The 13,270-nt window shown below is 45.6% G+C and overlaps 2 protein-coding genes across 3 annotated transcripts in view; both read left to right on the top strand.

The window, feature by feature from the left end:
• Positions 1 to 13,270, top strand: part of LOC127039371 (zinc finger protein 883-like) — a 341,025-nt gene that overhangs the window by 6,156 nt on the left and 321,599 nt on the right. The gene's annotated exons all lie outside the window — the stretch shown is intronic.
• Positions 1 to 13,270, top strand: part of LOC127039346 (zinc finger protein 883-like) — a 205,128-nt gene that overhangs the window by 6,156 nt on the left and 185,702 nt on the right. Inside the window, exon 1 of one of the 2 annotated variants that reach the window (XM_050932876.1) lies at positions 3,660 to 3,749. The exons of the other annotated variant lie outside the window; for it this stretch is intronic. Coding sequence (XP_050788833.1) covers positions 3,736 to 3,749 — 14 coding nt within the window. The 5' untranslated portion in view covers positions 3,660 to 3,735. Of the gene's footprint in view, positions 1 to 3,659; positions 3,750 to 13,270 lie in introns of those variants that run through there. 2 annotated transcript variants of the gene reach the window in all.

Below are 13,270 nucleotides of genomic sequence, written 5' to 3'. Positions count from 1 at the left end.
GACCCCAGTGAGTGCGCAGCTGGGTAAAGAGACTAAAGTTGTGAGGAGAAACACTGATGTGTCCAAGGTCACCCAGGCTGTCCATGATAGAGCTAGAACTAGATCCCAGTTCTAGTGCCTCCATACTGCTGTTTTGGGCACTGAAGGTCTCTGCCACACTGGTGTTTTAGGCACTGGTGCAAACCCTTCGTATAGACAGAATTTACACTAGCGCACTCTGGTACTGGTGCCCCATGTCCCAGTTTGGGGTGTGGGAAGACAGTGACTTCACAGAGACCTGGGGCTGGCTGAATAGTGCAGCTGGTAAGGGAGGGGCAGCAGAGAGTGCTGGAGGTATGAGCCAGGAGCACAATCTCACAAGATTGGACACTGACTTCTCCTGACCCATGACACACACACCCAGCTGTGTGCAGGGACTGCAGCTGAGCTGCCCTGCCAAGACAGTCTGTGCATCCATGGACAAACCACCTCTTCCTGCAGCCTAATACAATGGAGTCTGATGACCTTTCCAAGCTGTGGGTGATGTGGCTCTGGCGTTAATGGGGTATGTTCTTGGCTCTGTCACTGACCTGCTTGGTGACCTTGGGGAAGTCACAGCCCCTCTCTGTTTTCCTCCTGCCTATTGTCTACTTGGCTTGTGATCTCTTTGGGGGATTGACTGTCCATCTCTGTGTGTGCAGTGCCCAGCACAGTGGGGGTGCTGATCTCAGTCAGTTCTCTGCCATACACAGCATGATGGGGCCCTGATCTCTATCAGTGTCTGTTCAACGCAGAGCACAGTGTATAGACTCAGACTTCAAGGCCAGAAGGGCCCATCATGATCATCTAGTCTGACCTCCCACACATCACAGGCCACAGAACCTCACTCACCCGCTCCTGTAATAGACCCCGATCACTGGCTGAGTTAATGAAGTCCTCCAATAACTTTTTTAAAGACTTCAAATAACAAAAAAATCCACCATTTCCACTAGTTTAAACCTGCAAGTGACCCAGGCCATGCCCCATGCTGCAGAGGAAGGCAAAAACCCCAATACCCCAGGATCTCTGCCAATTTGAGTCTGGGCAAAATCCCTTCCCATCCCCAAATATGGCAATCAGTTAGACCCTGAGCATGTGAGCAAGACCCAGCAGCCAGACACCTGGGAAATAATTTTCTGTAGTAATTCAGAGCCCTCCCCATGTAGTGTCCCATCACCGGCGTTTGGAGATCTTTGTTGCTAGCAGTTGCAGAGCAACTGCATGCCACTGTAGGTAGCCCCATCATGCCATCCCCTCCGTAAAGGTATCAAGTTCAGTCTTGAAGCCAGTTCAGTTTTTTGCCCCCACTGCTTCCCTTGGGAGGCTGTTCCAAAACTTCACTCTGATGGTTAGAAACCTTCGCCTAATGTCAAGCCAAAACTTATCGATGGCCAATATTCATTTGTTCTAGCGCCAAAATTGGTGCTTAACTTAAATAGCTTCTCTCTTTTCCTGGTATTTATCCTTCTGATGTACGGATAGAGAGCAATCCTATCTCCCCTTAGCCTTCTTTTGGTTAGGCTAAACAAGCCAAGCTCTTTAAGTCTCCTCTCATAAAGCAGATCTTTCCATTCCTCAGATCATCCTAGTAGCCCTTCTCTGCAGCTGTTCCACTTTGAAATCATCCTTCGTAAACATGAGAGACCAGAATAGCCCACTATATTTCAGATGAGGTCTCATCAGTGCCTTGTATAACAGTAGTAACTCTTCCCTCTCATAGACTCTAGGACTGGAAGGGACCTCCAGATGTCATCAAGTCCAGTCCCCTGCCCTCATGGTAGGACCAAATACTGTCTAGACCATCCCTGATAGACATTTATCTAACCTACTCTTAAATATCTCCAGAGATGGAGATTCCACAACCTCCCTAGGCAATTTATTCTGTCTACTGGAAGTACACCTCTAACCCAATATAACGCAACCTGATATAACGTGAATTCAGATATAACACAGTAAAGCGGGGCTCCGGGGGAGCGGGGCTGCGCACTCCGGTGGATCAAAGTAAGTTTGATATAATGTGGTTTCACCTATAATGCAGTAAGATTTTTTAGCTCCTGAGGACAGCGTTCTATCGAGGTAGAGGTGTACCTCCCCTGATGCATCCTAGGACTGCATTAAGCTACAGTATTTCATGGCCACATCACATCAGCAGCTCGTAATTATCCTGTGATCAACCAATACACCCAGGTCTGTCTCCTCCTCTGTCACTTCCAAATGATAAGTGCAGTGGAGCTGCAAGTTGTTTCCTCTATCAGAGGGGCAGCCGTGTTAGTCTGGATCTGTAAAAGCAGCAAAGAATCCTGTGGCACCTTATAGACTAACAGACATTTTGGAGCATGAGCTTTCGTGGGTGAATACCCACTTCGTCAGATGCATGTAGTGGAAATTTCCAGGTGCAGGTATATATATGCAGGCAAGCTAGAGATAATGAGGTAGTTCAATCAGGGAGGATGAGGCCCTGTTCTAGCAGTTGAGGTGTGAAAACCAAGGGAGGAAAAACTGGTTCTGTAACTGGCGAGCCATTCACAGTCTTTGTTTAATCCTGAGCTGATGGTGTCAAATTTGCAGATGAACTGAAGCTCAGCAGTTTCTCTTTGAAGTCTGGTCCTGAAGTTTTTTTGCTGCAGGATGGCCACCTTAAGGTCTGCTATAGTGTGGCCAGGGAGGTTGAAGTGTTCTCCTACAGGTTTTTGTATATTGCCATTCCTAATATCTGATTTGTGTCCATTTATCCTTTTCCGTAGCGACTGTCCAGTTTGGCCGATGTACATAGCAGAGGGGCATTGCTGGCATATGATGGTATATATTACATTGGTGGATGTGCAGGTGAATGACCCGGTGATGGTGTGGCTGATCTGGTTAGGTCCTGTGATGGTGTCGCTGGTGTAGATATGTGGGCAGAGTTGGCATCGAGGTTTGTTGCATGGATTGGTTCCTGAGCTAGAGTTCCTATGGTGCGGTGTGCAGTTACTGGTGAGAATATGTTTCAGGTTGGCAGGTTGTCTGTGGGCAAGGACTGGCCTGCTACCCAAGGCCTGTGAAAGTGTGGGATCATTGTCCAGGATGGGTTGTAGGTCCCTGATGATGCGTTGGAGAGGTTTTAGCTGGGGACTGTATGTGATGGCCAGTGGAGTCCTGTTGGTTTCTTTCTTGGGTTTGTCTTGCAGTAGGAGGTTTCTGGGTACACGTCTGGCTCTGCTGATCTGTTTCCTTATTTCCTCCTGCGGGTATTGTAGTTTTGAGAATGCTTGGTGGAGATTTTGTAGGTGTTGGTCTCTGTCTGAGGGGTTAGAGCAGATGCGGTTGTACCTCAGTGCTTGGCTATAGACAATGGATCGTGTGATGTACCCGGGATGGAAGCTGGAGGCATGAAGGTAGGCATAGCGGTCGGTAGGTTTTCGGTATAGGGTGGTGGTAAAGTTTTTTCCTGTAGCTGGAGTGGAGCCGGAGCACAGCTTCAAAGCTCTGGATCTTTCTGTTCTCATTTTAATGCCCATCTTCTCCACTGTAACAAATAGTTTCCCACGTGGAACTGTATCAAATGCCTTACTGACATCCAGATAGATGAGAGCTACGGCATTTCCTTTGTCCAAAAAATTAGTCACCTTCTCATGGAAGGGGAGCAGGTTTCCTTGGCACGATCTACCTTTTGTAACACCATGTTTTATTTATTTATAGTGCTGAAGGCTGGAAGGAACTGTTAGCAGTAGGCTGAGAATGGCCATGTGGAGGTAGGGGAGGGGATGGCAGACAGTGTGGAGGTGAGGGGGGATGCGGCATTGGAGGTGTATCTGGGATTGTGTTATGTACGAGTCCATGTCTCTGCTCCGTGTGACCGTGGTGCCTTCCGTACCAAAGCAGCATGTCCGCAGAGCAGACGCACATACCGTAGCTCTGCCTGGAACACGCAGCATTCACTGCCAGACGGGCTGGATGATTTTTCAGGGCCCAGCCTGATATGCCTGGCTGGGGTGGGTTCAGTAGAGTGGGGGTCTGGGGCTCTGATAGTTTAAGATTTTCCTTTTTGCATAGTCAGTTCTTTCCCTTTATTGTTTTATCCCCACCTGTGCCCGATGCCGCTCCCTTCTTAACTTGCTTTGGTTATTTCAGTTCCAGTTTTTAAATGGGATCTAAGAATTGCAAAGCTGAATGAAAGATAAACAAACAGAACCATTTGAATGTTGGCACAGAGCTGGTAGAACTGTATCTAGTGAAGGTTTGCTGTAAGTATCTGGTTACCTATAGCATTTTCTGGTGGGGTGGACAAAGCAATGTCAAAGAGCCAAAAGTAATTTTTAGGGTGAAAGGTCTCATCAGCTGTTTGCTCTCTAGGGTGCATGTCACCAGCTAGGACTTGCAGTCTTTCAGGAGTAGTGCGCTGGATTGTATTTAGTAATTTCAAAATAGAAGGCTGCAGGTTCACAATAGCCAATGAAATCTTGCAAACAGTTATACAAATAGACCCTAATGCAGAGGTGGGCAAACTACGGCCCCTCCCCTGTTGTTTCTCCCTCCGTTCCTGCAGCGTCAGCGTGCCACGCAGCCCATGCAATGCTCTGGGCGACGGGGCTGTGAGCTCATGGTATAGTTCCGACCCTTCAGAGTACTCCCATTGACTCAGAAGTAGCAAGCACTAGGTGTGGTGTTAAGTGTTTTGTGGGATGAAGACCTTATTTGCAAGCTCTTTGAAGCAGGGATCTGTCTGCCAACTCCAAAGCCATGTGTCAATGTGCTCCAGGGCTTGTACTTTTCGAGTGGACACGCGCATGCGCGCACACACACAAAACAGGAGACCTTCGTCTGTTTCTACAGGGCTCTGTTGCACTCGCACAGCCTGAGTCTTAATCACTCATTTAAAATACCCGTAACAACCAGTTGATGTTTTACTTCCCTTCCTATTTTCAGTGTTGTCACTTGTTTATTTGTGGTTTTGTTTGCTGTGTTGCTTTATTACTTATTTTTACTGTTCCATTTGTGTGAAGTATTCATCAAATTAAGCATTGACATCCCATAGAAATGGTATGAGCCTGAGTGAATACTTTTACCTCTCCTTTCCAGTATCAGAAAATATTGTATTAATATTTGCAATGAGAGCATGACTATTTCTAGTTGACTCATAGATTTGTTTAGCATCTTAAAGCTGAGCAGTGTGTGCAGATAATATGCGTGCAAGGGGGATAGTTTTGTGAACTGCAGAAGTTTACTGCATGCTAGTGTTTTGGCAGATGCTTTGTTTTTTCGAGAGCAGCTTTCCCTGAAGATTTAGTGTTCTATGGTAGGAGTAGGTTATTAAATTGGGTCTCTGGTGCATATTTTTAATGCTTTCACTTAATGCCCATGACTGTGTTTTATTTCTATAGCTGTTTTCAGTATGCCACATTTTGGTGTGTTTACTAGCTTGAGTTGTTAGAAAGGATACATGTACGCCAAGCGCAGTGTTAATTTTCTTTTTTATTTGATTTCATGTTAAATACACATCTTAAGCAGTGCACCTTATTAATTATCCCTTGTTTTAATATTCTTTCTTCTTCTTCCATTCCTATGAACTGTTTAAAAATGTGTATTATATCTAGGGTTTTGTTTGTACTGGTGGCGCACATCCACACAGGACCTCAATATTGGTGGAGCATATAACATTCATTCTGCATATGGATGGAAAAAATTAGAGGGAACATTGGTGATGACTCCCTTTTGGGTGGATGGGCCAATCCTGGGGCCCATTACCTCTCAGTGATTGATTTCCATTCCAAGACCATAAAATAGATTTTCAATATAAATCCTTTGTTCCTTACATATACCCCATACGTTGATCTCTTAGTCATTATGAGTCTTGACCAGTTATGAGCTTTTTGTAGATGCCTCTGTCACAGAGTCATTGAGTCAGTGCTCTGGAACTACTCTGTATGAAGCCAGTCAGGACTCTGGGGGAGCTGCCTGTCTCTGAGCGTACTGTCTCCAGGGCAGAAGCTTACACAGGTTCGACCTTCCTGGGTCTGACCTCGGAGCATTCCGCTTCCCCTGTTATACCAATTATATTAAACCAGTAAAAACCAGCAGGATCTTATTAAAGGGGACAAGACAAAGATGCCACATTTATTATGATAACAATTTGATTTATGACTAATAACTAATATCTTAATTCTTACACACACACACACACACACACACACACACACACATATTCATCAAGTGTTCTGCAGCTGCTGCATAGTTACCAGTCCCGAAGATAGCTTAAGTTCGTGGCTTCATTTTGCAGCTTGAGTTCATAGCTTGTGGCAGCTAACTGGCCGGGAAAGCCAGGCACAAGGCCGAGCTGGATCTCTGTTGGGCAGGCACCGATGTTCTTCCATGTTGGCAGCAGAATGTTACCCAGAGTCTCTCATCTCACCCTTCTTTTTTTATAGGCTTTTAGTTTGGATTCAAAGTCTATAGTTCTTGCTGTGTCACGCTGCCTCTGGGTTTAGATTGATCACCCATCAATTGCAGGCTTGACTTTCAGCCTTGAACCTGACTTTGATCTTCCTTCTGTTGTCCTTTTCTTTTTAGGGTGGATGCTTCTTACTTTGTTTAGGGCTGTTGTCTAGGTCTTCAGCCCTTGGTATTTGAACTTTATCTCATCAGGACAGGCTGGGGCTGGAGGTTGATTCCGTCATTCATACATACCTCATTCACACATCTAAACTAAACTAATAAGATTACAGCAGGGTTTGCAAAAATGAAGGCTGGAGGACGCTTTTACAAAATGGAGTGAGTGTTTTAAAATGGGGTTTGAATGACAATATGGAACAGAAGTTACAGTGTAGGCAAGTGTAGTGAATGGTGAACAGAAGTTACATTAATAAAGTGAACAATTAAAAACAATTTCATTTATCAGTTGTACACCCCATCCACCTATGTGCTTCCTGCAGTGAGTTCCCCCGGATGGGGCTCCTGAGGAAGCCAGAGAGCCCTGCACCCCAACTCTGCAGTCAGCCAGACGGTAAAACAGAAGGTTTATTAGGCGACAGGAACACAGCGTAGAACAGAGTTTGCTATCACAGAATTCAGTGACTTTCAGCCAAGTCCATCTTGGGAGTCCTGAGCCAGATGCCCTGGACTCCTCCTCTTCCAGTCTCCCCCACGCAGACTTTCCACTTCCAGCGACCTGACCTCCGACACCCCCCGTTGCTCCTTCTCTGTCTCCTTGTCTGACTTCCCAAGCTAAAGGTGTCACCTGGTCGCACCCCTCTCCTGGGTCTCAGGTTACATAAGTGCAGGCAGCTGGGAAGCTTCATTTGCCCCAAAGGCCTCAGCAAAAATCACGCACCCAGTTCCCACCGCCAAAGTATTGGTGCAGCACACTGGGAAACTGAGGTACACACAGTATTCGTATAGGACAGTAAGACTCGCATGCAACATAACAAGATGAAGAAACCCAACTTTGTCACAGCCTCACATGATCTCTCCTGTAGGTAAATATCCTCTAAAAGATGTTTGGTGTGATGGGTTTGTCAGGTCTCAGGTGAGAACAGCTGGCAAAGACCAAGTGACCCTTTGCCATGGGATCTCTGTGTCACTGTCTGACTCCCATAGGCCAGAGAGAGGACAACTTTCTGCCAATGGCCTTCAGGACGGGTGCTGAGTTCACTGCAGTGTCCCTCGTTCCCCCTCTTCATTTCCCTTCTTGGTGTGCTGTCTGGGATGCTGCCCCGCTTCCTGTTGCCCAGGCCAACCTGGATCTACTCCATGTTCCAGGCTTCTGGCAGCCCCCAGTGAGAGTCCATCCAGCCCATCAAACTGGTGCCCAACTGCTGGGCCTCAGGCCTTCTGGGGTGCACCTCTGAGAGGCCAATTGCCCCCTGACCCTGGGGTGCTACAGGGGCACGTCCTTCTAGTGTATCAGGGCTCAACCCTCTGGCTGAGGCCTTGGGGCACCAGGTGAAACAGCACAAGAGCCGACTGTTGGCAGACAAGGGTAAATAAAGGAATAGAGAGTGTGGGGGAGAAACTGTGGACAGCTCCCATCAGGATATGGGCCTCTCTTACTTCTGGGGGCCCTCAGTTGCCTTCAGAGTTTACTGGGTCTCCAGTGCAAGTTTCAGCCCACTCTCCCTTTGACCTCTAAGGATCCCCACCCTCCCTCGATGAAGGCCAGAGCCCCAAATGCTGCCAGCCCTCTCTTGGGGGATGGAGATGCTCCACAGACTGTTCCCTTCCCGGTGTTTCCCCCCTGTGGGTCTCTCCTGTTAACTCCTGCTCCAGTCCTGGCATGGTTTGCAGGTGTGCAGGGGCTGGGCCAGTCCGGACTAAAGCAGCAGTTTAACCCCTTCTATGCCAGCGTGGGGTTTATATAGCCCTTCACAGGCTCCCAGACCCAGGGAATGGCCCCCTATCAGCCCCATGCCTGATGTGCTGGGGTAACCCACTGGCAGCATTGCCTTTGAGGGTGCTGCTCCCTCCTGCTCCCACTCCCTCCTCTTGCCCTATACTGCCACCACAATGCCTGTCACCTTCACTTCCTGAGGGGTGACCCCCAGAAGGTGTGTTTTGTTATCCCTTTCCCTGCCTCTCCCCCTGGATCCGTTGTGTACCTCTATGTCTTACCTGTGTCTCAGGAGATAAGGCAGGTTATGGGGTGCGGGTGATGCTTTGCTGGAGATCCATCATCACTGAACGAGTTGCAGCCTTGACCCTCCTAGAAGGTTGTCAGGATGCTGATGTGCCCTGGAGGAGAACTGGGGCTTGGTGGAGTCCATAGACCATTTGGCCCACACTGTGTCACTGTAAAGCCTGCTTTGATTCCTACAAATTGCTGCTGGTGGCGTTATGGCCATAAGTCTCTGTAACGCTGTCTTCAGTGACTCGAGAACAGGAGCACCAGCCTCAGGCAGACTGGTAAGAAGCAGGGAACAAACCCCAAATTGGTTGTGAGGTCTGTATGGAGATTTCACCAAGCAAATATGAAGTGTAAACACTTCCGGCACAGTGACAGCATTAACATGGAATCACAGACAGTTCCCTTGGGTCATGCCATGTATCTCACCACGCAGGTGAGCTCAGACCTTTGTGACAGATGGTCCCTTACTCCAGGGGTTCTCAACCTTTTTCTTTCTGAGGTTTCCCCAACATGCTATAAAAACTCGACGGCCCATGTGGGCCACAATAACTGGTTTTCTGCATATAAAAGCCAGGGCTGGCGTTAGGGGGTAGCAAGCAGGGCGACTGCCTGGGGCCCCATGCCCCATACGTTGCTTAGGCTTTGGCTTCAGTCCCGGGTGGTGGGGCTCAGTGCCCCAGACTTCAGCCCCATGCACTGGGACTTCAGCTTTCTGCCCTGGGCCTCGGCGAGTCTAATGCTGGCCTTGCTTGGCAGCCCCACTGAAACCTGCTCGTGGCCACCCAGGGGTCCCAGTCCCCTGGTTGAGAAACCACTGCCTTACACCTCGAATCACAGCAATGTTCAGGTTACTGCCAGTCCCAAAGGACCAGTCACTTCCTTAGGTCAACTGAATCTCACAACAAAGACAATACTTGTAGCCAGTCCTGTAATAACCTGTGTTATGTTTTATTTAAAAGGAAATGAGAGTTGTTTACGAAGTTAAAGCAGGTAATCATATAGTTGCAGACGAGTTACAGTCTTAAATTTCAAAGGTAATAGAAACTTCTATAATAAGCAAGCTCTACATATTCTTTAGGACTAACACAGGCTAAGCAGCTGGGGATCTCTTGCTAATGCCTAGAAACTGCCCCCCAAAGTCCAGGCAGCATACAGGTAATCAGTTCCTTCTGTATGGGGTTTTTCATCCCCTTCCTGCCATGTGCTCTGAACTACAAACTCTGCTAATGGGAAGTCGAGCACAACAACAGCCTTATGTCTTCTTTAACATCCCATTGTCATCAGACGCCACCGGTGTGGTGCTCTGCTTTGTTCGATGTTGATACCAGTTGGCTACGTTCGTGTGTTCCCTCTGTGTGCTGCAGATCGCTGACACAGCAGACCCTGAGAGAACTCCCAGTGACCACAGACTCCGATAAGATACGAAGGCACCCGGCCAGGTTTATTGTCAAACGAAGCACAGTAATAGTTCCCTGCAGTCTGTACAGGACATACTACAAATATGTGCCCCCTGACAATGGACCAACTCAATCGGTGGCGGGACTCTCCACTGCCCTCTAGGCCAGACAAAGACGTCCACTTAGGGATGCATTCTTATACACAGGTACAAACAGGTGAGCAGGGCCTGCCTCTGGCTCACAGCCTAACTTTGCTTTACGTTAGCTGTGTCTTGACCATTATTTCAGTTCAGGCCTCTGGCCTCATACTGGGCCTCTAATACCAAAGGTTTGTGTCTCAGGGCCTCGTCTTACTACATTCCCCTACTTTTTGTCTTTTTGTGGGGAGGATGTTTACTCGTCATCTCGGAAAAGCATAATGCATGAACTGAAGATAACCCAGTGGGCTAAACACTGTTATGTGGTCACCACATTTTAGCCTCCATACACTCATGCCCCATCTATCCTTAGTCTGCACATTCCCTCGTACGAGTGGTAGACATTTTAGTATCCAATTATTTTTTAGTCCTTTATGGGGGCCAGGGAATGTTAGGCCCGGGACCATGACTGAGGAATGTAGTATTATGGTTGAGCCTTAGAGGCACTCCCAAATAATATATATGAATAATATGGATACGGCATATATATTTGTAGCGTATTTGGGTATATATGTGTGGTATGTATGTGTACGTATGACATCACCCTATGTCCAAGCATAGCCATGTTTTTCCAGTCTGGTGTTGTACTCTGACCCTTTTACTTTGGTGACACAGATAGAAACACACTCCTATTAGGGCAATTGTAGTTATCACCTGTATCATCAGTAATAGGCTGAGTGTTTTGAAATACTGGGATATGCATTGTTATAGTTTTGTTCCACAGTGTTATGTATATGAGAAGTAAAACAGAAATTTGCAGTAATGACACTACGAATGAGGCCTTTATATATAAATGTCTTGTAATTAGTTACTACCCAGTACTGTGCATTCATGTTATGGGCCACCCTTACTGCTGGTTGTCACCCTCTGGTAAGCTTTGCTGGGCAGGAAACAGGAATGGCTTGTTTCTCTGTTCCATTGCCACATGGTACACCCGTAGTTGATGTAGATCTAGCTGTTTTTATGGATGTTGTTTTCCGGATAACTTACTGAATGGACAGTTGCCAATTTATCAAATATTGCTGTGTCAGGCTGTAGTATTGGTATCCAGACACTGAGCAAGATTGTTTTGAATTAACGTGTCTTATTTTGGATGCAGTGTCATTAACCCAAATTACGACTGGTACTAACACGGAACTTGTTTACCCAATTGTAGTTAGTGTGTAACTTAATTTCTTTACCAATTTGTTTTTTTCCTTGCCTTCCTGTTGTCTTCTGCCATTCATTAGTTGATTTTTACCTGTGTGTTGGTTAAACAGTTTAGCCAGGTTATATTATTGCTGTACAACATTTAAAATGTGCATAGTATAGCAATAGTACAACGATAATGCAGTGGTACAGCAATAATACCGTTATTTTTACCCAGTAACCAAGTTGAAATTAAATGACAGTTTAATTGGTCCAGCTAGTGGTTTTTAGCTGATTGTTAAAGTAATTGTCCATATATGATAGGTAGAGGTGTATTTGACCAGTCTCTTATCTATAAAGCACTTCATTTTTCTTTTCTTGATGCTTGGGGATTTCTTCACTATGTACAGATATCTCTGGTGTCTTTGTTCTTAAGTTAGTTAATATAATAAAGTTTGTTTTTGTTTTGTTTTTACATTTCTTGTTTTTAGTAACCCAAAATTTAATACACAGATTAATTTAGTGTTTACAGTATAATAGGGTCCAAGTCTTTTTATACACAAGCGATACTTTTGCAATTGTTGTATAGATATTCATTTTCACTTGAGGTGCGTTACTAATATTTTATACTAAATGTAATGCTTCACGGCTGAAATAGATGCTCACAATCTTTCATGAGAAGGTGTATTGCTTTCCCTTGCTGAACACTGTTTCAGCAAAAGAGTTAGTAACATAATTTTAACAAGCTTTTTAGAGTTACTTTGCCTGTGATACCAACTTCACTCTTTGTAACTGTTTTTAGAAGAACAAACTTTAACAACCACTGCTTCCCATTAACATAACATATAACATATGTAACAAAGGCTACGTCTAGACTACCCGCCGTATCGGCGGGTTAAAATCGATTGCTCGGGGATCGATATATCGCGTCTCATCTAGACGCGATATATCGATCCCCGAGCGCGCTTATATCGATTCCGGAACTCCACCAACCCCAACGGAGTTGTGGAATCGACAGGGGGAGCCGCAGACATCGATCCCACGCAGTGAGGATGGGTGAGTAATCCGATCTTAGATATTCGACTTCTGAAGTTGCGTATCTAAGATCGATTTCCTCCCGTAGTGTAGACCAGCCCACAGTGGTCCCCAACTTTTTTGTGGTGAGTAGCACATTCATGTTTTCAGAAGAGTATGGCGGGCGCCAACAATTTTTCAAGGCTTATTTTGTATTTGTACCTTAAATAATACAAAAAAAAATCATATTTAATACTATATAATATATGAATCCATAAGATACAAAGGGTAATTTTACATGTTAAAGGTATTAATTAAATTATTTGGCAATTACTCTTTCACCTTACCATGTGAATTTGCTCTTTTTTATCTACCTGTAAAAAAAATGAAGGAGTTTTTACAAAATGAATATCATAAACAGTTTTCATCTTATTTATTTTAAAAAAGTAAAACATTGTTGAACTGCTGATCCAAATGTATCTATTATTCTTACTACCACATAGAAAGAAGCCTGCATCCCCGGCGTTCTCTGTCCCCGGCAGGCGCAGGGCCTCAGTTTCTCTCTGGCTTAAGCCGCGGCCCCGCACCTGCTGGGGACCGAGAACACCAGCACCTGCAGCCCCGGAGTGGGGACCACTGATATAACATAAAAGAAAAGTGTATAAAATTAAACCAAAATAAATTTTAAATACAGGTCCATGCAAATACTTTGAGGGTATTAAACTTTCATGATGTTTTGTTATGTTTGGGAGCCAAAGGTGGAAACCTGTTGAAATTGTTTGGCTAACTCGATGCATAAATTGTTATTTTAAAACATTTTGCTCTCACATTCTTATAACTATATTTAAAAGTGCAAACAAGTTTTTTAAAAAAACCCAAACAAGTTTATAAAAACCCAAGCCAGAAATTGACATTTTGTT

This window comes from Gopherus flavomarginatus, chromosome 23, assembly GCF_025201925.1.
Source record: "Gopherus flavomarginatus isolate rGopFla2 chromosome 23, rGopFla2.mat.asm, whole genome shotgun sequence".
In the NCBI taxonomy this organism is placed as follows: domain Eukaryota; kingdom Metazoa; phylum Chordata; order Testudines; family Testudinidae; genus Gopherus; species Gopherus flavomarginatus.
Note: the sequence above shows the minus strand (reverse complement) of the source record. Positions and strands in the feature narration are given on the sequence as shown.